Raw genomic sequence first — 27,617 nt, 5'->3', positions numbered from 1 at the left:
GGATGGAGGGACCGGGGCCTGGCCAGGGGGTAGATGGTGGGGAGGAGGGGTAGGGCCCAAAAGAGAACAAAGGCCAAGAGACCAGAAAGCCTGGGTCTTGCCTTCTGGGGAGGTGTCTCACCTGGTGACTGAGGATAGTGCTGTAGAGCTGTTCTCTGTCCTCAAGAGGCCGAAGTGGGGCTGGGGCTATGCTTGGGGGGTTCTGGGGGATGTGGAAGGTGGCTCTTTGCTCCTCTAGGCGGCGGGACTGGGCCTTAGCCACCAAATCCAGAAGGAGCTCAGTCTGCAGGGAGAGCAGAGAGGCCGAGCGGGGCCCCAGGGCTGGGGAGAGGAGGGGTAGGGCTCAGAGACCCAGAGAAGGTGGCAGACAGGAGGGGTGGTGGTGTTAGATGACTTGGAGTGAGAGCTGAGGGGGTGCAATGAGGAATCAGGAGGAGGTGGGGAGAGGGCCTTGGTAATGGGATCAGGAAGGATGTGGGCACCAAGGTGAGGGAGCTCCCTGGGCGAGTGAGGGTACCTGTGTGGTGGGTCCCTGGAGGAGGAGGGGACGGAGGAGCAGATCGCCAAGGCCGAGTGGTGGTGTTCACAGGGGGCCAGCCATGCTCATCCTGATGGGGGCCCTGATGCTGGGAGACATCCGGTCCAATCAAGTGGGGGTGTGGTGGGCAGGGGGCTAGGCTGACAGCCCATTTCCTCTTTCTGTGTCTCTGTTCCTGCCTCAGTTTGCCCAAGCCCTTCCAAGTCCCCCGAGTCCCCTTTCACTGCGTCCCTGCCCCACATCCTCTTACCTCCCTCTCTCCCAGTGTCAGCCTCCCCAGCCCAGTGCGCAGCTCACCTGGTCACCATTCTCTTCTTCCTGGGGTCTCTTGGCCTCCATCCCCTGGAGGGGAGAAATTGATGGGGGTGGGGTAGCTGGGATTTGGGAGGAGGGCTGGAACCCTAGGTTCCTGAGGGGAGTGGGGGCTGGAAGGGGTGGGGGTGAGCCAGGGGCTGGATGCCTGGGTACTGAGCAGGAAGCTGGGTTCCTGGTCAGCCCCCCCACGGGCCCCGCCCATCCCTGTCAACTTCCTCCAGTTCTCTTTTCCCACCCAAACTACTTGCTCGACCTCTCTCGCCCCAGGGGAGCACAGAGACTGGGAAAAGCGTCTCCAGCTGCAGTAGTGGAGGGGTTTATCATAGAGAATGACTCTTGGCCTTCACATCTCCAGAGGTTCAGTAGTCCCTCAACCCTAGGCTCTGTTCTTTCCACTCCCCTCCTCCCCTTCAGCTCTTTCTGTCAACACAGGAACTAGCTACACAGGAAGTGGTTTTACTCCTCAGAACCCCCCCCCCCGCCCACTCCCCCAGGTCCCCTTCCTAAGAGGACCCTGATGTAGGCTTTGTCCCTCTTCTGTGTCCCAGCTTCCTACAGACTTATGGGGACTGGGAGGGGCATGGTTCCAGTGGGAAGCAAAGTACTCAGACCCAGGGATGTTGGGCCCTCAAACATGTACATATACCCCTAGCAGTGGCTCCAACACACAGTAAGTATTCAATAAATATGTGTTGGATAGTTATCCCTGCCCTCTAGGTGCTTATAGTCTATTCAGGGGACAAGATATGTACCAAATATGAGACAAGGGGCAGGGGAAACTTTCCTCTGGTTATGAATGAAGGGTATAGAAATGGAAAAGGGAGATGACCTTCTCCCTGGCTTGGTCTCAATACTGGTCAGGCGCGCTGGCACCAGGGTGGGAACAGGATAGAGATATTTGGAACCTCTAAATGGCAACCTGCCATATTATGAAGTTTACAGGTGAGTGACTTGGAGCATGAAGTCAACTCTAGTGATCAAGAGATCTAGTTCTACCACTTAATGCCTTGCAATCTTGGGCAAATAAAATCTCTGTGCCTCAGTTTCTCAAAGAGTAAAATGGAGCTTTAATAGCGCCTACTTTATAGAATTGATGTGAGGATTAAGTGCGATAATTTGGCATATAGTGAATGCTCAATAAATGGTAGTTACTATTAGCTTTCAAAATGCCTCATGCCTCCATGTCTCAGGCCCATCACCATTAAAGAGGTGTAACCGTGTTTCTGAAAGGTGTATATTTGAGATGCTCTCTCCATCTGCCTTAACTTGAGGCCTTAGGAATCTCCTAAGTGCTCATAACTAAATGCCCTTTGAAGAGGATAAAGGGTATACATAGTTATGTGTGGTTTCTCCCTGGGCTACTAGACTCTTACTTTCAGGTGATACTCTAAAATAACAACAGTATCCCGCAAATCTTATTCTCGCTCTTGAACTGTACTCAAAGCCTCCATCCAAAGAGATGACTTTTTTTTTTTTTTTTTTTTTTCCTACGTAGGCTTCACACCCAGCGCGGGGCTCTGAACTCATGACCCTGTGATCGAGTCAGACGCTTAACCAACTGAACCACCCAGGTGGCCCCTAAAGGGATGCCTTTGTTCTTAGAGCACAAAATTCTGAAGACTCTTTGCAGCCATTCCCATGAGTGGAATTTTTTCCCATTCCACTCAACTCTTCCAAAAAAAGGTTAACACTTCAAATAAGCTTTATTATGGGATGACAGATTTGAGGTTCTTAAATAGATAGTGGTGGCGAGAAGAATGACGCTTCATCCCTGGGATGGTTTGTTGAGGAGGGAAGTGGGTAAAGTGCAAGGAGTCATCAGCTGGAGTGGCCCTTGGCTCACACACTTCAGCACCTACACAGTGCCTGGCACATAGTAGGTACTCTGTAAATATTTGTCAGCTATTTGTGGATGACAGAGGTTTCCTTTGGATACCGTATACAGGAAAGAACTTACATCTTTTACGTTTGTAGTAATTGGTTCCACTCCACCCTTCTGTAGCTCCTCACCCTTATTTTCTGGGAGAAGGGCTGGGCCCTCTTCATGCAGGGCTGCAGCTTCTCCACGTGTAAGACGAGGAGGAGTGGGCATAGTCACTTTGGGAGGGACACAATACTCTTGACTCCTCACTTTTGGGGATCCAGGATCTTAAAATCTGGAGTGTTTCCAGGCTGTCCTATAATGGGTGCTCATTTTTAGAATCCCTGTCATGTAGCGTCCTATTTTTGACCCTCGCCTCCCGCGTTTAAAGTTGTTACTTGGTGGGTTGGAGGATCCCAGGCGACTTGAGGGGATCCCCGCTCCGGGGACGGCGTAAGGCAAGGAGGCGGGATTGGAGTGTTGGAGCCGCAGGCTCTCAGGGTCACCCAATCGCAGGGCCAATCGTCGGCTGAGGCCCCACCCCCGCCCCCGGAAGCGGCCCCGGATCTTCCTGGCACTACAGCAGGGTCGGGCCGAGGCCCGCGCATGCCTGGAGAAAACCTACGGCCTCCGGGGGACAGGCCGCCTCCTGCTCCTTTCGATGGGCTCTGGCAATGCGAATAGGCTCCACCCACACGCGCGGCCCATTCTAATGACAAAGTCTGGGTTTGCAGACATGCTCCGCCCCCACGCGGACCAGCCCCAGCTGACAGCGTCCGGTTGCGCGGCAGAGCCCCGCCCCGACGCGGGGGCAAGCTTCCCGACGCGGTACGCGAGCGCTGGAAGGCTTCCGCCCCGCGGCCGGGCGTGGCTTTGTGACGCACTTCCAGTGACCCCGCCCCCTCCAGTAGCGTCAGCAGATCCCAGTGGTTACGCTGGCGAGCGATGTCTCCAGGCGCTAGCCCGGCGTGGTCCCGCAGTCCTCGGGCCGCTCCTAGTCCCAGCAGCAGTTGAGCTACTTCCACCGCCCCTTCTCGGGCCGCCAGGAACAGCGGCGTCTGCTCCTGTACCGGAAGAAACAGCCAGAGGGCGAGATCAGGGAGGGCCACGCCCACAGGGCTGGCCCTTCCGGACTCCACTCTCTTGACGACTGGCCCCTCCCCATTCAGGTTGCGTGGCATTCCCGCTCTTTCTGCCTCTCCCACGCTTGTTTTCTTTTCTCTTTCTTTCTTAATTTCTTTCCTTCTTTCCTTTCTTTCTTTCTTTCTTTCTTTCTTTCTTTCTTTCTTTCTTTCTTTCTTTCTTTCTTTCTTTCTTTCTTTCTTTCTTTCTCTCTCTCTCTCTCTCTCTCTCTCTCTCTCTCTTTCTTTCTTTCTTTCTTTCTTTCTTTCTTTCCTGTCTCTTCCTTTTTCTTTCTTTTCTTTTTTTTTTTTGTAGGGAGCCCACTCTCGGTCTAACCCTGCCGTCCTGGGCATCTTTATCGGCTCCGGCCTGGAGAAGGGAGCGGGCGGCCCGGGCGTTGTTCACGGCGGCGGCCCAGTGCAGCGCGGTTTTTCCTAGGGGACGACATGGGAGGTTGTTACCCAGAGGCTGGGGACCAGACGCCTGGGTTCCTGTTTCCCACGGATTCTGGTTTAGAGGGAAGGACTTATTCGGGCTGGCTGGGTTACTTCAAAGGCGGAAGCGTTGCCTGGGTGACCGCCGGTTGGCCGGAAGCCTTGCTTCTAGTAACGTCACCGGCGCGCGGGAGGGACAATGGGGCATTGTTCTGGGCACGGTGGGACCGGGAGACCTCCCCCCACGAGACCCTTCCCCCTTCTCGCAGACACTTCTTCCCCAGCCTATTTTCCAGTGGATTAGGGCAGTGTGTGTATGTTGTTCAGGATGAAAGGGGAAGACGACGTTTTATACTGACACCACACCACAGGTTTACCACCCTGACAGCTAGGTGGGATGGAATCCCCCAGCCTCCAGTTGGTCCTTCAGCTGCTTCCTTTTTTTTTTTTTGCCTCTTACTCACACCCCATCTGTGCAACTTCTCCATAGCACAACTCCAACCTCTCCGGATTCATACCCCATTTATCTCTGGCCCCCACATCTGCTTGGGCTGCAATCAGTTCTTCAACCAGGTCCTCCACCGCCAGCCTAGCGGCCAGCATCAGGGCTGTGGTCCCGTCCTCTGTCCGTGCATCCACTGCAGTCTGTCTGCTGCGGAGCAGGAGCTGGGGGGCCAAAGAGGGGCAGTGATCCCTGGTATGTTCTGGACTGCTAGCTCAGGTCCCTCACACTCTTAACCACCCCCAAACCCATATTCAGTTATCTGTTGTTTTTCCTTTCAGATCCCCAATCTCATATCACCTTCCTCTCTGCCAAACCCTAGGGGATGCTTTTGCCCAGGTTTACTTATGAGTTTGCCCCCTGTTCCCTTTAGCGATCCCAGTGTGCACTGACCTGGCAAACCTCCCGAGCGTCAGCAGCCACAGCGGTGTGAAGAGGGGTGCGCCCTGCTCGGTCTGGCTGGTTGGGGTTGGCTCCAGCCTCAAGGAGACGGCGGGCAGCGGTTGGCCGGGAGAATCGGGCAGCCAGGTGCAGGGGTGTCTCCCCAGTACCCACAGTGTGAGCCTGGGGACAGGCCCCTCCACCCAACAGAGGTTCCCAGGGTTCAGGGCTTCCCAACCATGACCCCTGGAAGGTCCTGGACTCCACTCCCCCACAGCAAACTGCTGACATCAGGGCTGTCACCCCATCTGTGGGCGAGAGACATGAGGGATGGGAGACAAGTCAATCAAAAGGACGTAACTGGGGTAGGAGGAGAACTTGGAGGTTAATGGAGAATCATAGCCTCAAGTGTCAGGAAGCCCAGCTCTGGCTCTTGATTTTATGTGGCTTTAGTCAAATGACTTTTCTACTTTTCTCTGTGCTTCAGTTTCCTCATCTGTAAAAGGAGCCAGTAGGCATAATTCTTTAACATTCTAGGGCAGTGGTTCTCAAACTTGAGTCTGGATCAAACTTACCTGGAGGGCTGGTTAAAACACAGATTTCCCAATATCTTGAATTTCTGAGTCAATAGCTCTGGAGTGGAGCCTGAGAATTTGTATTTCTAACAATTTCCCTGGTGAAACTGATTCTTCTGTCTGGGGACCACACTTTGAGAACCACAATTCTAAGGCACTAACTCTAAGGTTAGTTTTTTCAGCTCGAATATCAAAAGGCTTTCTGATTCTAGAAGAGTCAAAGGGAGTTTTCCTTTTCTTGATCTGGGTTGTCTTACATACCAGGCCCACGGGTATCCACGTCAGGGACATCCATCTCATATTCCTGGGGAGGAGTCAGCATGGCTGCCTGGGGGAGCTCCTGACAGTCACCCCTCAGAGGACAGAGCTGGCACTTGGAGGGTGAGGCCATTTCCTCAGCCTTGGGGATCAGAACAAGGATCAGTGAAGGAAAGTTGACTTGTCCCTTTAACTCCACCATCACCTCAGGACCATTTCTGTCCCAGTGGTTTCACCTGGCCCACCTCTTCGCCTTCTTTGGTGCCTGAGCACATCACAACTCCATCCTCATCAACTTCTGCCTCTGGCTTCAGTGCCCTGGAAGGGGGTGTGTGGGTAGGGGATCTTCAGGATCCCCAGGATTTCCAGCAGCCTTCCTTCCCCCCTCCCCTTCCTCTGTCATCAACTTCTGATCATCAGTCTCCACAGGAAAGAGTCTTTCCCAGAGCCTGGGTTCATCCTCACTCTTACTTGAGGCCGATGCTATCTTCACCCAGGGGAGGCCGGCGTCTGCGGGGAGTGGGCTGAGTTCGAGGCCTTCGAATGAACCCAGGGGGCAGCCAGAGGGCCCCATGCTCACGGCGCCGCCGCCGGATGAGCTGAAGGACGAGAAGAGCCCCAAGGGCCAGGAGGAGCACCCCAGCCACTGGTGAGCACAGCACAGGCCAGGGAAGCTGGTTGGTTGGTGGTGCTGGTGGGAGAGACACAGTCACAAAAAGAGACCATTTCTGGTGAGGCTGAGTACTACTGTGAGACCTTCGGGCAAGTGCAGTAACTTCTTTTTGTTTCAGTTTCCTCATCTGTAAAGTGGGAACAATAATTGTACCTGCCTCGTGGCATTGTTGGAAGGATTAAATGAGTTAATGTTATAAAGCGCTTAGAGCAAGGTCTGGCACCTCATAAGTGCTATAGGAGTTCTTTCATGTACTGTGAGCTGTTTGGCAGAGGGATGATTGGACTTAGTAGACAGGATAGACCAGAACCCAAGGTTTGTGGGAGGTCTATGGTAAAGGCTAGGATAAAGTACTTCGGGAAATAAGGGAGGAGACTGGAGAGCAAATGGGTCATGAGGAGATCCAATTAGAGAATGAGAGGTTCATGAGGGTAAAGTCTCCACACAGAACATTTGGGGTCCCTGCAATCCCATGTCATTTGGCCTCCATTGCTCGTTGCTGGCATGAAAGGGGGTCTGGGAGCAAAGTCAGCGGAAATGACAGGGGGTCACCTACCAGTGCCAGCACGAGGATGGGCAGCCAGCAGCGGTCCTGGCAGTAGGTGCTCCAGGGCCCCCACTGCAGCCATTGCAGCAAGGAAGCGGAGCAGGAGCCCAGGGTCCCAGGGACAGCGGGATGCAGGGTGGTCAGGGCCACAGCGGGACAAATCCACACCCATCACTACCACAAACCTGTGGGGGAGGCGCCTTAGAGTCCTGTGTGTTGCTTGCTGGCTCCCTTCCCTCCACCCATTAAAACACTAGTGTCTGCCCCATCCTCCTGCCCGGCCTTCTTACCCAGTGCTGAGAGAGTCTGTCTCCTTGCCCCCAGGCTGTGTTTGAGGGGCTGCTCTCTCCTGATGAGAGGGATCCAGGGTTCCTACTAGCTCCTCTTCGGCCTGGGCCCCAGGATAGGGGTACACCATGTCCTTGCCATCACTGTCCTTCCTTACCCAGAGCCCCACTCTCAGAGTCAGGGATAGTACCCGGGCCAGGGCAAGCAGCTGCTGGTCCAGGGCTGGGGGGCTCAGCACCACCAGCAGGGCCAGGGAGGGCCCCCATTCTGAATCTCCATCTTTGGGCCTGCAGTCACCCCCATCCCAGCCACATTCTGCAGTGTTGCAGCCTTTCTCGCAGTGCTCGTTGTGGAAGTGATCACGGCAGTACTGGTCATAGGCTGGACTGTGGGGTGAGGAGAGAGGGACTCAGGATCCCCAAAGAAACTTGACCCCCTTCTTCGTTCCAGAGAGATGCCTGATATTCCACTGCCTCTAGGGCACAGGTTGCTAAGTGGGTACAGCTCCAGAGCAATGGGCTTAGTCAGGCCCTGGGTGGTAGGTAGTTGAGACGCTCTAATGTCTATGACACCCTTGTTTCCTAAGACTGTCCCTTCTCCCTACCCTCCCAAGCTCTCCTGTCTCCCTGAAGGAGAGTCCAAAGACCTTTTCCCTCAGGGGTGCTGGTTGTTAGGGGAGATACTCCATGGCAACAGGTCTTAGAGAGGCTTGAGGCCAGAGCTCTCACAACTCTTAGGAGCCCAGAGGCAGTGCCCTCCTTCCTGGTCCCCATGTTAAATATTGATGCTGCCCTAGTCCCCTGGGCTGGAGCCTAGTGTCTTCCACCCCTACTTGGCAAGGGTTATCAAGGGTGGAAACTGCCTGGAGTTGAGGCTGTGGTCACACTGTAACTTAGAGGCCTCCCCACCCCCAACCTGAAGTCAGGGTTTTAGGCTCACGTGCAGGCTGGAGGAGTCTCACAGTCGTAGCCATCAAACAGACACTCTGCAGAGTCACACTGTGGGTGGCACTGCCCATCCCGGAAGAGAAGCCAACACCGGGAGTGGGAAGGACAGCCCTTCCAGGGGTCCGGGACCCCCAGGGAGCAGTCTCCCCCATCCCAATTTCCTCCAGGGCCGCTGCAGCCAGCATCACAGGCCCCATCTCCACCTCTGCCCTCACATCCCTTTGCTCCAGGCCTCTGACACCGGGGCCCTGGAGAGCTGGGAGGGCAGGAGCATCGGAAGGCTGGGGACCCGAGCCCAGGGATCTCTGAGCAACTGCCATTGTGTAGGCATGGAGAAGGAGGGCCACAGCCATGAGGAGCAGGTGGGGTCAGGCAGTCAGGGCCCCCGTAGCCATTGAGGCAGGCACAGCGGGGTGGGAAGCCAGGCTTGGGGGAAGGCAGACACAGGCCACCGTGGTGGCAGTGGTGGTGGCCACAGGAGGGGGCTCTGTGGTTGCAGGTGGGGCCCTCAAAACCCTGTGGAGAGGAGAGAGATGTTGGGGAAGGCCCTTGTATTATTCTTCCCACTCCCCCCCAAGCAAACTCTCGGGTTAAGATAACACAGATGGTCCTAGAATCTCATATCTGGAAGGGGCCTCAGAGAACTTTATATCAAGTCATTTTATAGATGTTGAAACCATGGCCCATGGTTTTTTCACATAATGACATATTACACAGTGAAAACGGACGAACCACCGCTGTGTGCAACAACCTGGAAGACTAAACACTTAATAGAGTGGTATTAAATGAATATTATCTTAATCCTTGGACATAGGGTGATAAACTCTCTTTCTCTGGAAGGGGAAGAGGATAGAGGAAGACATAAGTACATGTGAGTCATTGTTACTGTTGTAATTCTTAGGTTCCTGGGTATTATGTTGTAAGAATAATAAAAAGAAGGCCATGCACAAACCAATGATGATAGTGTATCATGAACAAAGGCTTATGATTAACCTGATTTCATGCATCTGAGGTCCACGCGTGCGCGCGCAAACACACACACACACACACACACACACACACACACACACACACGTAAAAGAACTTACCCAAGGTCGCCCAGCTTGACTCTGGGGCCTTACCTTAGGCAGTGCCAATGATTTCTAAAAATCCATTCATGCTAACACCTGATCCTGCCTGCCCCCTTGACTGCTTCTGAGAGCCACTCATCGCCATTAACATGGGCTGGTTCTCATCAATAATTCCCACTCCAGTGCTCCCTAGACTCCCCTCTAGGATCCCACTCAGGCATTCTCACCTGGCACCAGTGTTGGGGGAAACAGATAAGACTGCTTTGTGGTTACTTACCTGGAGGCAGTGGCAGGTGAAACCCAGGGGTGGTCCTGCTGTTGTCTCACAAGACCCTCCGTTGGAGCAGGGCTGGCTCTGGCAAGGGTCTGTCTCCACTTCACACCACTGGCCTGTGGTGGGTGGGGTTAGATGTCATACGCTACTTCAGTCATTGCCCCCTTGCTAGCTCATTCCTGGGAATTGACCCAGTACTACCTGCACCGGAAGGGATCCTGGGGCATATTCCCTGGGGTGGGGAGGCAGGGGGATGGACATGATGACTAGGCTGCCTTGTGGGTGGGGGTTGTCAACTCAGCTGTGCCACAGAGATGCCTACACACACCCTCCCAGGCCTCACCCGTGTATCCAGGCAGACATTGGCAGTAGAAGGCATTGGCCAGAGAGTGGCAGGCTGCAGTGCCTGGGGGGTGGCAGGGCTGGTCCAGACACTCATCTACGTCCCCTTCACAGCGCAGCCCCACAAAACCTGGAGGGCAGGTGCAGTAGAAGCCTCCAGGTTTGGGGGTGCAGGTCCCATGGTTGTGACAGGGCTGGGATTGACAAGCATTGGATTCCTTTGAGCAGTTCTGTCCATTGTAGCCTGGGGCACACTGCGGGCAAAGAGGGTCAGACAGGGAACCAATAATCCAGCCCATCTCAACAGTACAGGGGAGCCAGCTCAAGACAGTCTGCCCAATCCCTTCCCTACCTTCCAGTTCAGAGTATCACTCAACTGATCATCCCTCACAGCCTTGCGTAGCTTCACCCTTGTATTTCAACTCCATGCTATACCCTTGTTCAATAGTGGGCAATTTAACCACTCCAGCAGTCCCAAACCATCTTATGATACAATGCTATTAAACATAGTTCTGTTTTGGGTAAGACCTCCCTCCCTCAATCACACGCCTGACAGCCAGGCTCTGCCATGCTTTCTTAATTAATTTGTAAGTGTTTATTGAATGCCTGCTTCGTGCCAGGCACTCTTGTAGGCACTAGGAACATGAAGAAAGTTAGAAGTCATCCCTGCTTCCATGACGTTCTCAGTAAACCAGAGAGACAGCGAGCATTTATTGCATGATTTCTATACATAAGCTCATAAAACCCTCCCAAGAAACTTGTATGTGAATTATCTCATTTGATTCTCACTTTACAGAAAAGGCAAATGATTCCTGGAAAGACTGCATGACTCGGCTAGCAGGTGGCAGAGCTGGGATTCCGTGCAAGTCTGTGACTTCATAACCAGTACCCTTAGCCATTTGCCAATTGTTTACCTTTCTGCTAGTGGGAGAAGGGTCATCGGTGAGGTCTGTACCATGTGCTGAGTTCTTGCAAGAGGAAGGAGAGCATGTAAGACTGCAGTACCAGGCTTCAGAAAGGTGGAGCGAAAGGGAATTCCAGAGAGCGTGAGGAGTGGCTGGAGGGCTGGGAGAAGCGGGTGAGGGGGTATCTTGGAGGTATCGGAGGGAAGGAGTCTCAGGAAAGGGGAGGTAAAGCTGAGTGTTGGCTGAAGGGGTGTTGGCTACTAATTAGTACACTGCTTTTGTGTGTTTGAAAATGGTCATAATAAAAAGTTAAAGAATAAAATTAAAAAGTTAACGAGGATGGTTGGGGGACTTGCATCACACCTTTTATCCAAAGTCAGCCTTCTGAGTACAGGCATCAGGCTGCTTGGACTTGAATCCCAGCTTTGCCTCTTCTGCTCAGTGATCTGAACCACCAGGGGGAGGCCCACACCCAGTCTGGAGAGAAGTTAGGGACATTTCCCTGAGGAAGGCACCTCTTGAGCACCGTCCAGTGGATGTGGGTGGGGAAGGACACTGGAGAGCCAGTATAAGGGGTGTGTAGGGAAGCCAACAGCAGCTGGAGCAGAGAGTAGGAGGGCGGGGATGTGGGGACATGAGACCTAAGAAGCAGGCAAGGCTGGGTCACGCTGGCCTTAGATTTCACTACCAAAGAGCCACAATGGGGTGCCTGGGTGGCTCAGTCAGTTGGGCGTCCAAGTTAGGGTCAGGTCATGATCTCACGGTCTGTGAGTTCGAGCCCCGTGTCAGGCTCTGTGCTGACAGCTCAGAGCCTGGAGCCTGCTTTGGATTCTGTGTCTCCCTCGCTCTCTGCCCCTCCCCCGCTCATGCTCTGTCTCTCTCTGTCAAAAATAAATAAACATTAAAAAAAAATTTTTTTTTGTTTTAAAAAGAGGTGGGCAGCCACTGAAGGGTTTTAAGCAGGGGAGTGACAGGTGAGCTTAATGTTTTCAACAGAGCACCCTGGTAGTGGAGTAAAGGTTGAGCCTATAGGTGGACAAGTGGGAAGGCAGGGACAATAGGAGGGTGCTCCATGTGTGGAGGAGGGTGGAAGGCAGCAAAGGCTTAGACTGAGGCAGTGGGACAAAGGGTGAAGGAGGAAGGACAGAATTGAGAAAGATTTAGGAGGCAAAATGGCATGACTTGGTATGTGGGTAAAGGAAAGGGAAATGAATACATCACTACACGCCCCCTCAACTGCTTTTCCCACATCCACCCACGCTTGTCTCCCCTACTGCTCTTCTCTAGACCGGCTTACCTGGCAGAGATACCCAGTGGGCTGGGCCATGCACGTGGCCCCATGTTGGCAGGGCCTGGACTCACATGGGTTCACCCTGTCCTGACATACGCTGCCTTGGAATCCAGGGGGGCAGTGGCAGAAATAGGAGGAGCCACTGTCGATGCAGAGACCTCCATTCTGGCACAGGGAAGAAACTTCTGTGCCTGAGAAGAAAGGCAAACAGGGATAGATAAAGCTAAGTTAGGTTCTCAGGGGCCCCAGACACAGAGCAGAGAGGCTCATGGGGATCACTGCCATTCCTGGGGTGGGTGGAGGCCACTTGGAGCCTGAGGAGTCAATAAATTCTGGTGCTGAAGAGATTAAGACATCAAGATCCCCCTCCTGCCTGTTCTGCCAGAATGGAGAGAGATACCTCTTGTTAAACTTATTAGAGCATTATAAGCAACTGTATTCTTGGCTTAAAACAAGTCTCAAGGAAGAAAGAACTCAGCGGAAACTTTAGGTGCCTAAGTCTGTCCCCTGAATTGGCATCCTGTGATGTTCTCTCACTGTGATTCCCATCCCCTAACTCCACAGTAGTCTCTTTCCTGATTTCTGCTTATATTAAACCTCATTTGAATGAGGCGGGGGGTATTTTTTCACAAGGGGGTTGGCATAACATGAAAATGATTGGGAGCAGCAGTTGAGTGAAGTTGGGTTAAGTGTGATCCATTCTAGCTGAGTTATGATGATGGTGACAGAGTTGAGTTGCTTCACATGGAGTTCTGTCTCAGTGGTTGTGATAAACTGGAGTCTTGTTGTCTGGGTTGGTTGGTGTTGCTTGAGTTGCTTTGAGCATGGTGATAGGAGGGCTGAGCTATAGAATCAGCAGTAGTGGTTGGTCTGTGTTACTTTGACTCTTAGTTGGTTGTTTTGGTCAAAGGTTGTATGTGGATGCCCTTAGGGATCGGGTAGAGAGGGACACCCTTTCTCTCTTCATCTGTTCCCCAGTTGGTCCTTGGGTTAGTACCTTGGCTCAAAGCGGCCTTCTGGCAGGAGGACAGCGGAAGGTTGCAGAGAGGCCCGGTCCATCCCTGGAGGCACAGGCACTGGAAGGAGGGCCCAGTCTGGAGGCAGTGGGAATTGTGTGGACAGGGCTTCTGGGCACAGATGTCCACCAGAGTCTGAGGTTTAGGAGAGAGCATGGGGCAAGACTGAGTGTCATGTGTTCAGGCCCAGAGATGGTCTTCTGCCAGCTGCTCAAAATCCTTACCTGTCAAGCTCTCTCCTGAATGGTCTGGGGCCAGGTGATAGCCTCCCTCCCCCACCCCCACATCCCAGAACAGTTCCTGGGATCAGAAATCCTTTCCTCACTTCTACTCCATGCAAACCTCAAGCTAGAGCTCACCTCCCAGATTCCACACCCCCTTTCATGTGGTTACATTCCCAAGCTCCCTGCTCTTCTAGTCCCTGAGACCCTCCCACTAGAGCCCTTCAGCCATCGCCCTCCTCAGCACACTTGGCTCAGCACCCCTCACCTGGCAGCTGTCTCCTGTGTAGCCAGGGGGGCAGAGGCAGTGGGGACCCTGAGGGCCATCTTGGCAGGTTGCCCTGTTCCTACAGGGGCTGGACAGGACAGAGACAAGGCATGGTGGGAGGCAGTCCCGGCAACCAAAGGGGAGGGAGTGTGTGACGCGGTGATGAGATAGGAAACCAGAAAGGGAGTCATGGTGAAAGGATGTGGGATGTGGAATTCAAGGCAGCCTGGAGCCCCAGAGGAGATGGACAGGAAGGGTGGGAAGGCTGAGGGGCCCCTTCCCTTCCTCTAGGGGTCTTTGCTCACTTGTCTGCACAGCTAGGACGGGTCCTTCCCTCACAGCGTGGGCCTTGGAAGCCCGCAGCACAGAGGCAGGAGGAGGTGCCAGGCCTGTTCACACAGGTACCCCCGTTGAGGCACGGGGCTGGAGAGAGGAGGCTGTGAGGGGTTGGGTTCCTTACCCATACGTGGGCTGTGACCTTAGTCACACCCCGCACAGGACATACACGCACTCCCTGCTGCCCCCATCAAAACTGCAGCTCGTGGTGGCCAGTGGATTTTTATCAGACGGCACCAACACACCCTGACCAGTTCCTCCATCCACCTGTGGCCCAGCCCCAGAACATGGTAGGTACTCACCAGAGGCACAGTGGTCAGTGCTTGTCTGGCAGCGGGGCCCAGTGTGGCTCCGAGGGCAGGTGCAGGAATAGCCCCCAGGGCTGGGGCTACAGGAGCCACCGTTGAGACAGGGCCCTGAGTGACAAGCTGTTAGCTCCTCGCTGCAGGTGGGGCCTGAGGGAAATGAGTGGGGTCTGAGAAAGGGCATCCTCTTCTCTCTGTCTTCCTCCACTTATCTCCCCTTCCTTTTCCTCATCCCCATCCCTTTTGTCTTCCATCCAACCTCTTTTCTTTTCTTATCACCTCCTGCATATCGCCTGTGGTCCCTGCAGCACATGACCAGTTCTCCTTGGTGGTGACCAAGACCCAGAGGCCTAGGACACATGCCTCTACTGGTCTTGCTCTTGATTAGAGGTGGCCAGCCCAGAATGTCTGTGGTTTGGGAAGGGCCTCACCTGTGTAGCCTGTGGGGCAGGTACAGTTGTAGCCCGAGGGCTGGGGGTGGCAGGTCCCCCCATGCGCACAGGGCGTGGAGATGCAGCCCCCTAGCTCTGCTTCACATTCTGGTCCTGTCCATCCCACATCACACACACATGAGGATCTGGTCATAACGAGAAAAAGAAGGGTGGTTTTCTTCTTCTGGTGATTTTTTCTTCTCCCCTCCCCACTCCTCATCACTAGTTAGACCCCTATGACTTTCTTTTTTTTTTCTGTTTCATGTTCATTTTTGAGAGAGAGAGAGAGAGAGAGAGAGAGAGAGAGAGAGAGAGAGAGAGAGAGAGACAGGGTGTGAGTGGGGAGGGGCAGAGAGAGAGGAAGACACAGAATTTGAGGCAGGCTCCAGGACCTGAGCTGTCAGCCATGAGATCACAACTTGAGCCGAAGTCAGATGCTTAACCGACTGAGCCATCCAGGCACCTCTTCTGTTTTTAAGTAGGCTTCACGCCCATTCTGGAGTCCAATCCAGCCTGGAGCCCAACGTGGGACCTGAACTCACCACCCTGAGATCACATCCTGAGCTGAGGTCAAGAGTTGGACATTGAACCAACTGAGCCACCCAGTCCCCTGATCTCTTCTTTTTTTTGGCCCTGAGACTCTGGTCCCCTTCTTCAGTGGCTCTGTTCTCAGCATTGTCCCCCTTCCATACATGCCTCCTGCTTGTTTCTCCGACTATATGTATGAATATGTATATACATTTCTTCTATAATTTGTTTATTATCTGTCTTTCCTCATTAGAATGAGAGCTCCATGAGAACAGACACTTTGTCTCTTTTGTTTTGTGCCATTCCTCCAGTGCCTGGAAAAGTATCCACACATAGTAGATGTTCAATATTTGTCTAATGTATGATTTTTTTCAAATTTTTCAATTTTTTATTTTTGAGAGAGAGAGAGAGAGACAGAGTGAGAGTGGGAGAAGGGCAGAGAGAGAGAGGGAGACACAGAATCTGAAGCAGGCTCCAGGCTCCGAGCTGTCAGCACAGCTTGGACGTGGGGCCTGAACTCATGAACTGTGAGATCATGACCTGAGCCAAAGTCGGACGCTCAACTCACTGAACCACCTAGGTACCCCTCTAATGTATGATTAATTGGCCCTGGGATTTCATGTTTTTCTTCCTGTTCTGACCCTCTAGCCCTCCGTTTCTCCTGTTATTTATGAACTCTCCCCTCACGGGATAGCACTCACTAGTGGATCCCTCACCTTGGCTTTGACCTCAGAACTTGGCCATTTCCTTCTTCTTCCCTATTGGTCATTTCTTGCAGACTCACCCCTCCCTGGTTGTCTCCCCCTGGCCTAGCTGAGGAGGACCCAGAGGACAGTGGAAGGTTACCTCTGGCAGTGTCCGTGGTGGCAGGTGCAGTTGTCCTCAATGGGGGCACAGCCAGGGCTTCCATCAGGGCAGAGGCAGTGGGCCTTGTCTTCCTGATCTTGGCATTTTTGCTTGGGCTGGCACAGGTTGGGGGCACACAGGGGAACCTCACAGAGATGACCTGGGGTGGGGAGATGGGTCAGAGGGAAAACAGAGTCCCTCTATGTCCTTGATGGGGCCAAAGCCACTTTTTACATATGACTTGCTCACTCCCCACGAACCTGTCCTTCAGTGGCTCCCTGTTGCCTCAGGATACTGTCTAACTTCCTCAGAATGGCACACAGGGTCCTGCATGGCATCATTTCGCAATGCAGTTACCTGCAGCTAAAACATGTAATCATTCTGTCTTGACAAACTCCTACTCATTCTTCCAGACTCAGCTCAGCCATTACTTCCTCATGAAGCTTTCTCATCTCTAGTCTGGTTGGCTGGTCCTTTGTGCTCTTATAGAATCCTGTGCAGTCTCTCTCAGAGCACCTATGGCCATAACCAACAGGAGACTTCTTGGTCTCTCTGCACTAGATTTAAAGCCACTTGAGGAGAGCAGGTCTCTTACCAACTTGTGTCTGTGTGTGGCTGTGCATAGTAGGCACTTAATACATTCTAGATAAGGAAATGAATGGCTTCCTCTTGAACCCCATCCTGTTTCTGAGCCCTAATCACACCATTCATGTTGGGCCCAGTGTGCGCCCTGTAAATAACACCTGCTGTCAGCCTCAGGTTGTGCAGGTTTTGCATTGAATAATTTGAAGGGGTTCCATTCTCATTCTCTTTTTATAGTCCAACCCTTGAATATCCAGCAGTGACCTCTGCTCCACCCCTAATGGACTCAACTATCCTGCCAGTCCTTTCTAACACCTCCCCTGCTTACCTGTGAAGCCAGAGGGGCAGAGGCAAAAGAAGGCTCCTGGGAGATCCAGGCAGCTTGCTCCAGTGGGGCATGGGCCACTCAGACACTCATCCACCTCGGCCTGACAGCGAGGGCCTTCAAAGCCTATGGCACAGCAGGAGGGTCAGGGACCTGCAGGGGAGTCTGCACTTGGCCCCCACTCTTCCCTGCAGTGTTTGAGCACTGGTCTACCTGGAAGACACTCGCAATGGAATGATCCAGGCTGGTCCTGGCACTGCCCACCGTTGGCACAGGGAGAGCTTCCACACTCATCGATGTCCTCCTCACACCGGGAGCCAGTGAATCCTGGGGGGCAGGGAGTAAGTGGGGAGAGATGGTAAAGGTTATCTTTCATTTCCTCTCCTCTCCTCTCCTCTCCTCTCCTCTCCTCTCCTCTCCTCCTTTTTCTTTCTTTCGTGACTTTGGATTCATCAGGGAGTTTGTTACAAATATTTGTGACTGAGATGTACAGGTATGATTTCATGGATTCAAACAAGAAATTTAGAGTTAATGCCGATATTTAACCTTCTATTTACACAGACAGAAATAACATTGCTATGAATTGCAGTGAAGAGAATCTTGTTTCAAATGGCTTGGTTTGGAGGTTCATCTGCATGTATCATTATATAATGAAGGTACCAATCTGGGGGCTGCTCAAAGAGTGATTTGAATTTCAGAACATAGCAGCATATCTTAGTAACTTCATTCTTTATATAAAGAAGGTATAACTGGCTGTGTGTGTGAATGGTGAAAATACTATGTATCAAAAGCATAAATGCAAGTCGTGGCCCCTCCCCTCACCAGGAAAAGTGAACCTGGGGGGCTTCCCAGAGAAGACACCTGGGGCAGGTGGAGGTGACAGGAGGATGATGTTCAGCACCTGCCAGTTGTGTGACTTTGGGCAAGTTACTCAGGCTCTCTAGGCTGCAGTGTCCTCTTCTGTAAAAGGGGAATAATAGAACCTACCTTATGGTGTCATTGAAAGGATTAAATGAGGTAATGCCTGAAAAGTACACAGCCAAGTGCCTGGCCTGGAGCAAATAGTCTAGAAACATCTGTTATCATCACAGCAGGGAACAGAGGGATCGATAGTGGTGGAGAAGGAAGGCCGGGGGCAGTTTTCCCTGCATCCAGGGTGAGCAGTGCCAAGACCAGCCTGGGATCCCCACGAGCGGACTCTGGAGGAGGGCCAGAAAGGACGATTTGGGTAATTTGGCAGGACAGAGATAAAGGTGGATGAGTACGCGAGGAAGGTTTGGGATGTAACAGAAGAGAGTTGGGGGAGCAGAGGAGTTGGGAGAAATGGGAGCCTCGTTGGCCAAGCCAGGGTGAACTTCAAAAGGTTTGGGATTGCCGGGCCTGCAGTGTGGTTCAGGGGCCTGGGCTGAAGGGCTGGAGTGGAATCTGTACTCACCAGGCAGGCAGACACACAGGAAGCCGTTGAGGAGGTCCTGGCAGTCAGCCTGGTTCAGGCAAGGAGCAGAGGCACACTCGTCTGTCTCCACCTCACAGAGCTGCCCTTCTAAGCCTGGGACATGGAGATGTGGTGCAGGCTGAGCCCTGCCCGGGCTGCTCACCCCTTCTGCCCAGGAGGACCAGGGTTCTAGAACCCTCCCAGGATGCTGTCTGCCTGAAGGTTGGGGCGACGAGCCTGCGGTCCTGCTGCTCTGCTGTGTGGGGCTCTGCCCCCTTTAAATGTGAAAGCTCAGGGAGCAGGGCACCTGCTGGGACCCGAGGGGGTAGCAAGGAAGTGTCTGTGCCCAGACGGCAGGCTCACTGGGCTGGGCTAATGAGCCTGGAGGTCCTCAAGGTCAAATGAAACAAATGGGCATCTGCTTGGAGGTGAGTCATGCCTCTTGTTCTACCCCAGCAGGCTTCTGTGCCAGGGAGACCAGGAGTCCCCAACGGGGGGTATTTGAAGGGCATTTGGGTAGCTTGTTGGTCACATATTTGTCCTGTATCTTTGGGCTTGTCCTGGTATCCGCAGTCTCAACCTGAACTGAAAGTGGATCAGCCTCTAGACCTCGGCTGCCTCCCACTTCCTGCCTGGGGATTCTGCTTCTGAATTTCCTTGGTATCTATGACCTTGTCCCTTGGAGGACTGCATGGTTTTCTCAGCTTTTTTCCTTGGATGCTGCTCAGTTTAGGAAGGCTGTTTGGTGTAGTGGTTAAATCTACTGAAGCCCTGGGTTTGAATCCCGGCCATGCCACTTACTGGCTGGACAACTCACTTAATCTCTCTGTGTCTGTTTCTTGTAAAATGGACACAGTAACAATACTGACCTTAGAGGGTTATTGCCAAGATGACAAAATGCATGTAAGATGTTCAGGTGGTACTTGGCATAAAGTAAGCTATTATTTTTTTGGTTTCATTCAGCTTCCTGATATCGGGTTGGTCACTATACCCCTGGGGAGACCTGTCTCCCTTAAAAGTAACTTGGAGGTAGGTGCAGCCTTGTGGCACTTTTTTTTTTCTATTGTACCAAATTCAAGCATACAGGCCCTTTGGGGTTTTAAGGATTTACTCAGTCTCTACAGGGGAGAGTTTCTGTGATTAGGAGGAACATTCTGAGTTGGCATGAGCCGAGGCTGCTGTTGTTCTGCACTTCCTTGATGGGCCTCTGTGTACAGTGGACCAGGCCGCGCACTTTACAATGACTATGAAGTGAATGCTCTCCTCTCACCCCCAGAGTTGGGCAGTGTACAACCTCAGTACCATCTGTGGCTTCCCTTCTCCTAGAGGCCATGGGTTTCCCAGAGTTTTCATCTTGGGTGGGGAGATGAGTAAGAGGTATTCTTTGATAGCTGATCCCAACTGGCCTGGGGCTATGTATGTTCTGGAGGGGTCATGCCTAGTGGGTTCAGGATTAGTCCCCTGTGTCCTCTACTCAGGGCCCCATCCATCTAGTACCTGGTGGGCAGAGGCAGTGGAAGGTGGCAAGCAGGTCCAGGCAGGTGCTGCCTAGATGGCAGGGCTGGGACAGGCACTCATTGTGATCAGCCTCGCAGCGGGAGCCCGTGTAGCCAGGGGGACAGAGGCAGTCAAAGGAGCCAGGGGTGTTGAGGCAAGAGCCGCCGTGTTCACAGGGACTGGGGCCTTGCTGGGCTAGGAGGAGAGGAGTCAGAAGTTCACAGGGGCCCAGGGCAGAAGGGCAAGGAGGCCAGCCTGCCAGGGAAGGCATGAGGGCCTGCTTGTGGCAGAATGAACACATCGGAGAAAGGGCTGGTGTCTTTAACACAGACGAGGACTAAGTGGGGCCCGGAGGGCTAAGCACTGGTGAGAAGACCGTGTAGGGAAGAATTGCCAAATCTGGACAAAATTGGGAAAAAAGAGATGATTGTATTTTTAATTTGAAAAACAATTTGCAGAGGCTGTTTGGGACTCAGAGAGGATCTGATGTGGGGGTGCCCTACCCATCTGACACTCGTCCAGGTCCTGGTGGCAGGTGGGCCCCGAGTAGCCAGGCTGACACAGGCAGAGTGGAGAGCCTGTCAGGGGATTGGTGCTGCACTGGGCTTCCCCGTGGCATGGCTGGCTCAGGCACATGTCCTCCATGTGGCACAGGAGTCCTGGAGGGCAGGATGGGCCTGAGGCTCTTGGGCCGCTTGAGGATCCCAGCTGCCCCCCTTATGCTTCTGTCACTTGCCATCCTCACGGCCACCTCCCCGAGCCCTCTGTCACACCTGTGCGGCCAGGTGGGCAAAGGCAGGAGAAGGAGCCCACACGATCGATGCAGGTGGATCCCGGGGCACAGGTGGCAGCAACACAGTCGTCTAGGTTCTCTTCACAGCCTGTGCCTCCCCAGCCGCTCACACACACACAATGGAAGCTGCCAGCTGAGTTCTGGCAGGTACCCCCATTTTGGCAGCGAGGGGGACCCTGAGCCTCACATTCATCCACATCTTCGGAGCAATCCCAGCCTGTGGGGGATGGGATGGGAACGGGACAAAGGCTGGAGTTGGGAGCCCTGTGAGGAGGGGAGGCTAGGGGCTGATCATATGGGCCACGGGTGCCATGGACTTGGCTTAAACGACTCACCTGTCCAGGCCTCTGGGCAGAGGCACGTGTAGGTGCTCAGCCCATCCAGGCAAGTGCCCCCGTTCTGACACTGGTGCCCAGCACAGTCATCTGGATTCACCTCACAGCTCGGGCCTCTGAAACCTGACAGGGTCATGGGATTAGTGAAGGGAAGGGGACCTCCCTGCCCCGAGAGAGGGGTGGCAGACGTGAGGACGCACCTTGGGGGCAGAGGCAGAGGTGGAGGGTGGAGTCTCTCCCTGGAACCAGCTGACAGGTGCCCCCATTGGGACAGCCCGTAGGGGGGCAGGGTCCTGGCTGGAGCTCACAGCGTGGACCCTCCTGCCCAGTGGGGCAGTGACACCAGAAAGATCCCAAGGTGTTATGGCAGGAAGCGCCTTTGGGGCAGGGCCCTGGGTCCAGGAAACACTCATTGATATCATGTTCGCAGGCATGACCCTCGAAGCCAGGTGGGCAGCGGCACTGGATCTGGGGGTATGTGGCCAGACACACCCCTCCATTGACGCAGGGATTGGCTGAGCAGAAGTCCCGAAGCTGGCACTGCTCACCTGAGGCAGAGGACAGAGGGCGCTGTTCAATCCCCGCCCCCCACTCCACTGGGAGAATCCAGCTCTCTCACTGGATTATCTGTGTCTGATTTTCATGTTGCCTTCTCTTTGTTCCCATACGCTTTTTGCCCTGCTCCACCACCCCTTGCCTCAGTTTTGGCATTCTGGAAAATGGGACCTGTCGTTGTTGGTGGGAGTATTGCAGGCTGGCCCTGCTGAGCAGACCTGAGACACAGTGTCCTTCCAAATTTGGTGGCCTTTCCTTGGTGGGGAGGAGAAAAGCAGCTGGCCTCCAGACTCGGCACCTTGCTGTGCCACCACCGCTGTGTGCCCTCAGGTGTGTCTGGCCTCTCTTGTCTGGATTTCCTAATCTTTAGGTGGGTACAGTGTTGCAGATAATGATAAGGAGACAGACGTCTCATCTGTTCCCCCCAGTGGCAACGGCGGTGGTGGCGGCTGGCACTGGGCTAAGTGACCACCTCCTGAACATCACTCCCTTTCCTCCTCTCGGCAGTGTTATGAAGTGTGGACATCAGCTGGCAACTGAGGATGCAGAGAGCTTAACTACCTGATGCAAGGGCGCGCATCTCATCGGTGGCAGAGCTGGCAGTGGACACGTGGGCCGCTGCTCTGAAGCACAAGGCCTGGCAAGTTGCCACTGACAGTCCTCCTTGTTGTCACACCACGAGAGGCTGGTCTCCCACCCCCAAATCCTCAGAATTACCCAGGCACTCAAAATATCTGCATGCCTGGGCCCACCCCAGACCCACTAAAGCAGCCTTTCTGGGATGTGGGCACCAGTATGTTGCAGGCTTTTCAGGTGATTGCTGTGCCTTGCCACGTTTGAGAAGCCTTGCTCTTCTAGTCCACCCCTCACAGATCACTTTCCTCCCCGTGTGGTCTTCACTGCCTTGTCCAGTCCCCTCCCTCCTGGTAGATCAGAGGAGCCTTCCTCTCCAGGGGCTTTCACCTCTGTCCCATACCCCTGACTGCTTCCCCGGGCTAGGACGCCCTGCCCACCAGGACGAGGTCCCACACCCTCGTCCCCGGGTTGCACCCCTCTTCCTTGCCTTGATACCCGTTCCTCTCTCTGGGTCAGATCCCTTCCACCCCCATTACACCTCCCACCACCACAGTCTTTCCAGGTGCTGTTATGGGCTCCTACTTGGAAGAATAAAGGCCAGATGCCCATTATGCAGAATCTAGGAGGTTCCCCTCTCCCTGCCTTGTGCTAGGCATTAACCCTCTAGCTACTGGGTCGAGGGGCCAGGCTGGGGCACTAAGGAGGCTATGGCAGTAGCCATTTACTAACGGGTTTGAAAACACTTCAACGTTTTAACCATTGGTACAGCCATGCTGGTGAATGTGTCTCGGGTCAATGGTCAGCAAGAGGGCTTGTTGATTCTCACAGCCTCTGTCCTCAAAGGGGCTGGCTGTTTTGCAGACTCCAGTTCCATCTTTCCCACCCCACTTCCCAGTCCAGTGTTCCTGCCTGTCCCGTCCTCCCCACCACTGCAGTGCTCACCTGTCCATCCAGGCAGACAGGAACATCGCGGGCGGCCTGAGGCCTGGATATGGCAGCGGCCCATTTTGGAACAGAAGGAAGAACAGGGGTCCTTGAGTTGGGCCTGGCACCTGTGGCCAGTGAAGCCAGAGGGGCAGGTGCAGGAGAAGCTGGGGGCCAAGGGAGAGGGAAGGCTGGGGGAGCCTGGGAGGGCGGGAAGCAGAGCTTGGCAGCTGCCCCCATTCTGGCAGAGCTGGGCATCCTGGCAGGGGTCAGGAAACTGGCATGTCTCACCCAGGAAGCCAGGGGCACACCTGAGCAGGGGAGGAGAGTGGAAAACTTAAGTCACTGGGTCCTCTTTGCCTTCTCTCCCACCTCCCTTCCTTTGCCTTCATTTGTTTCCCTTTAGTGCCTTTACCTCCTCCCTTTCTCCTTCCTTCCCAGTCCCTCCTCTTCCCCAGCTCTCCCTCCCCATTTCTGGTCTCCCACTCCCAGGAGAACTCACTGGCAGCTCCCTTGTCCCTGAGATAGGCTCAGGCAGGTGCCTCCGTTGGCACAGGGTTCTGGGAAGTCCCCACACCGAAGCACTAGGGATGGAGATGAGGAAGGCATAGGAGTGGGGAGCGCTGTGCTCCCAGATTTCTCTGGGTGCTTTGCTGCCTGCAGCAGCCCCACACGTGCTGTCAGCCACCACCACTTCTGCACTTGCCTGATCCCTACCGGAGTGGTGCTCTTGCCCTGGCATTGCCCCGCCCCCATCCCAGGCCTGGGGATCCTCTCAGCTCCTAATCCCCACCCCCTTTCCTGTTTATTAGCCAGCCTTCCAAGTCCAGCCTCAGGCTCCATCCCTTGGAATGGAGACAACAGGGCTCAGGAGGGGGGCCCAGGGGACTCCTGGAAGGTGAATGGCTGAGACATTGAAGGGATTTCCTCCCGGAAGGGCCCAGCATTGAGCCATCCGGGGGGTGGGGACAGCTGGACCGGGAAAGGGACTTGGTCAGCCCTTGACCTTCCCATGTCTCCATCTCCTGCTTTGTTCTCATCGCCTTCCCTAGCAGGTGGCCAGTCTTTTCCCCTCTTTACCTCCTAAATGTGATTGCAAGAGCCTGCTGTCCACCAGCACTAAGGCCAACTGGGTTCTCCCTGAGGCGGGCACCCTCCCATCCATTCCCCAGACAGTCACCGCCCCTGGCACAGGCCCCAAAGCCTTGGTTTGTGCAGCTGCAGCAGCAGCAGAGTCTTCTCTCCCTGCATTTGGGGGGTGATGGTGGTGAGATTCTCTTCCACCCAGTGTCCTCTCAAAGCATGGGGCTTGGCCTTCCGCCCCCAACCCATCAACACCCTCTTAAGGAAGATGGGTCCCATCACCTCTCCTACCCCATGCCTCACCTCTGGTCTTGACGACTGAGTGACACAGCAGCAGCAGCAGCAGCAGTGAAGGGGGCTGCATTCCAGAGCACCGCCCCACACCCAGATCCTCTGCCTCCTCAGGCAAGGACCCTCAGAGCCCTCACCGAGGCAGGAGCCACCTCCTCTGCTCCCACGGCCCCTTCCTCCTCCTCTGCCCACTGCAAGCCTCACGTCTGAGCTGTTTCCTGAGTCACACAATGTCCTGGACACCCTAGTGATGGGAGGGGGAGGAGTGGAACAACATTGAGGGGGATGAGGGAGGGGCCTTCTGTCCCTGACAACCCCTGGGGAGAGGGGGAGTGGGATGGTGTGGCAGGTGAACAGGACCGGAGCACCGGGCTGGGGGGTGGGTTCTGGGTTCAGTTCCAGCCCTTCTGTTGTTGTGTGGTCTCCCCTTTCTAGAGATGAGAATGACAAGGTGGCTTACCCTTGCCCTGGGAAGGTCAGGGCCTGGAACAGAGGTGTGGGGTGCTGAGGCATCTTCTGTTCCAGGTTAGTATCCGTGCTTCTGGGTCAATCTGCAACTTTCTATAAGTCGAAACCACTAACCTTGGCAGTGGGAATGCAGGGCACTCCTAGCCATTACCTTGGCCCTTGCTGGGACTTAGTTTTCTCCTTTGGGGTAATGGGCAAGTTACTGGGCTGCTTCTGGGGGAAATCTTGGCCTTCCTTTGTTGGGAAACGTATAAAACCAATATCAATGATAAATGGATGTTGTCGGTACTGAAATGTGCAGTCTGGATTATCCAGTGCAAACTCTATATTTAGGTAGGTTCCCTTCCCTTTCTCTACCACAGAGATCTCTGAGATGTACGGAATGTCAGTTTCTGAGTTCAGAACTGGAGTAAATAAAACGACAAAAGAGAATTCATTTCCCTGACTCATCCTACCTGTTTCGAGTCAACCCAGGACAGCTCCAGGGTCAGTCACACACTGAGTTTCCTTAGTAGCACAGAGAGCTGAGAGTCTGGGGTGGCTGGAGGTGTTATCAATAGCCATGCACAGCCCCAGCACTGTGGTACCCAAAGCTGCAGCCTGATGTGCCCGGAGTACCTTCCCTTTTTAAAACTCTTTTTTATTAGCATAAGAGACTCTTAAAAACTGAGAACAAACTGAGGGTTGATGGGGGTGGGGGGTGGGAGGGAGGGAAGGGTAGGTGATGGGCATTGAAGAGGGCATCTTTTGGGATGAGCACTGGGTGTTGTATGGAAACCAATTTGACAATAAATTTCATATATTAAAAAAAAAACTCTTTTATTTGGAAATAATTTAAAGCTCACAGCATAGGGGCAAGAATATAATTCTAGGATACACTTCACTCAGATTCACCAACTGGCATCATGACCACATCTGCTTTATCATTATTTCTCTAAATACACAGTATTTTTTTCTGAACCACTTGAGAGTAAGTTGTACACAAGGTATTCGTTTACTTATAAAAACACGGGTATGAATGTCTTAAGAACAAGAACATGTTTTATATAACTACAGTACAACTATCAAAATTGGGAAACTTAAGTTGAGACAATAGTATTATCTAATCTACTGTCCATGTTCCAAATCTGCCAATTGCCCCATAATGTCCTTCATACTGAATTTTTTTTCTTGGTCCAGGATCATGCCTTGCACTTAATCATCATGTCTTTTCAATATCCTTTAATATGGATACAATTCCTTAGACGAACTTTGCCTTTTATTATATTAACAGGTTTGAAGAATACAGGTCAGCTATTTTGTAGGTTGTTTCTAAATTTAGGTATGTCTGATGTTTCTTCAGTTTACTCATTTTGGGCCAGGAATACCACCAACGTGAGGCTATAGCCTTCTCAACGCAGCACACCAGAAGACACATGGGCTAACATCATTCTTAATGGTTGGCAAGTATCCCACTGCTTGATGAACCCTCGTTCATTGAATCCAGTTTCCCATTGTGGGGGCATTTAGTTGGATCTCAATCCTTAAAATTATGGTAAGGCATGCTGCAGTAAATATTCTTGAGCATACATATTTGCATGGTTGCCTAAGTGATTCCATAGGCCGAATTCCTAGAAGTGAAACCACTGAGTCAAAGCGTCAAAGGTTAGGCTTATTTTGAAAGGTTTTGGTATCTAAGTGTTGCCGAGTTATTCTCCAGAAAGCAGCACAGGACCGCACCTGGGCCGTAGTGTCTGTGCATGCCCTTATTCTCGCCGACGCTGCTGATCAGAATCGGAATACCTACCACTTTGACAGGTGAAATGGTGTCTCATTGTTTTCAGTTGTGCTTGTTGGAGAGCTGACATTATTTTCATGTATTTAGTGGCTATTCTTGTTTCTTCTTCGTGAGTTTCCTGTGTGTGTTTCTGTCCCGTTGTCCTGTTTATGTCATTGCCACTTTCCCATCATCTTTGTTAGTTGGTGGCAGCTCTGAGGATGGAGTCTTGGGCACAAGAAACCTAGTGTGAAAAGTCTCTCCTTTTGCTACCTTCTGGTTTGTTGACTGGTTGACGGGGTGAGATTTGATGTTTGTGAGAAGGGAAAGGAAAATAAGAAGGGACACTACGCTTCTCTCGGAACTATGAAGACCTGAGTGGAAAAAATGAAACTCTCCATTTCTTCCATATTCTTGACCCCATATTTTGTGTGTGTGTGTGTGTGTGTGTGTGTGTGTGTGTGTGGAAAAGGAGGCTAGTGCACTAGGCCGCAGCTTGAGACAATGAAAGGATAACAGAGACAGAAAGGGAGTGGTTGGGTAGAAGGGGGACCTGGGGTGTGATAGGGCAGAAGCTGAGTTTAAAGACAGTGTCAGTGGGGTGTATGGGTGGCTCAGATAGTTAAGTGTCCAAATCTTGATTTCAGCTCAGGTCATGATCTCGTGGTTCATGAGCCCAAGTACTGTGTCGGGCTCTGCACTGGTGGCTTGAAGCCTGCTTGG

The 27,617-nt window shown here is 53.2% G+C and overlaps 2 protein-coding genes and 1 long non-coding RNA gene across 11 annotated transcripts in view; 1 reads left to right on the top strand and 2 right to left on the bottom strand.

Moving 5' to 3' along the window:
- GPSM3 (G protein signaling modulator 3) overlaps positions 1-2,945 on the bottom strand; it is a 3,776-nt gene extending 831 nt beyond the window's left edge. Inside the window, exons 1-4 of one of the 2 annotated variants that reach the window (XM_053222999.1) lie at positions 2,811-2,945; positions 836-880; positions 518-626; positions 122-321 (exon numbers count right to left, since the gene is read on the bottom strand). In XM_053222999.1, the coding sequence (XP_053078974.1) occupies positions 122-321; positions 518-626; positions 836-880; positions 2,811-2,945 (489 nt within the window). Of the gene's footprint in view, positions 1-121; positions 322-517; positions 627-835; positions 881-1,106; positions 1,294-2,810 lie in introns of those variants that run through there. The other variant, XM_027058073.2, reaches the window with a different exon arrangement.
- On the bottom strand, positions 2,538-24,882 carry NOTCH4 (notch receptor 4). 4 transcript variants are annotated; one of them, XM_053222986.1, is made up of 30 exons: positions 24,683-24,882; positions 23,799-23,880; positions 23,315-23,607; positions 21,442-21,789; positions 21,242-21,364; positions 20,887-21,123; positions 20,617-20,772; positions 20,114-20,308; positions 18,617-18,730; positions 17,395-17,508; positions 17,185-17,307; positions 16,275-16,434; positions 14,901-15,046; positions 14,467-14,619; positions 14,134-14,251; positions 13,829-13,916; positions 13,321-13,474; positions 12,330-12,514; positions 10,129-10,381; positions 9,789-9,901; positions 8,434-8,957; positions 7,497-7,880; positions 7,219-7,391; positions 6,458-6,680; positions 6,223-6,304; positions 5,990-6,128; positions 5,166-5,461; positions 4,789-4,936; positions 4,173-4,270; positions 2,538-3,778 (listed from the first exon to the last, which is right to left on the bottom strand). In XM_053222986.1, exons 1-30 carry the CDS (start codon positions 24,741-24,743, stop codon positions 3,074-3,076), a joined length of 5,988 nt encoding a protein of 1,995 aa, XP_053078961.1. In that variant the 5' UTR covers positions 24,744-24,882; the 3' UTR covers positions 2,538-3,073. The 4 variants fall into 4 exon arrangements, with proteins under 4 accessions (XP_053078961.1, XP_053078962.1, XP_053078963.1 ...); XM_053222987.1 differs by having other exon boundaries at positions 6,232-6,304; XM_053222988.1 differs by lacking the exon at positions 20,887-21,123.
- On the top strand, positions 3,743-27,617 carry LOC113598919 (uncharacterized). 5 transcript variants are annotated; one of them, XR_008298665.1, is made up of 7 exons: positions 3,750-3,883; positions 5,146-5,896; positions 5,993-6,109; positions 6,416-6,635; positions 19,580-19,645; positions 21,944-22,126; positions 22,326-23,326. It is a non-coding gene; the product is annotated as an uncharacterized LOC113598919 (long non-coding RNA). The 5 variants fall into 5 exon arrangements; XR_008298663.1 differs by lacking the exon at positions 3,750-3,883 and adding an exon at positions 26,481-27,617 and having other exon boundaries at positions 5,445-5,896; positions 22,326-25,195; XR_003419684.2 differs by lacking the exon at positions 5,146-5,896 and having other exon boundaries at positions 3,743-3,883.

Source organism: Acinonyx jubatus, chromosome B2 (assembly GCF_027475565.1).
Source record: "Acinonyx jubatus isolate Ajub_Pintada_27869175 chromosome B2, VMU_Ajub_asm_v1.0, whole genome shotgun sequence".
NCBI classification, from domain to species: Eukaryota; Metazoa; Chordata; class Mammalia; order Carnivora; family Felidae; genus Acinonyx; species Acinonyx jubatus.
This window is presented reverse-complemented; position numbering and strand designations above follow the sequence as displayed.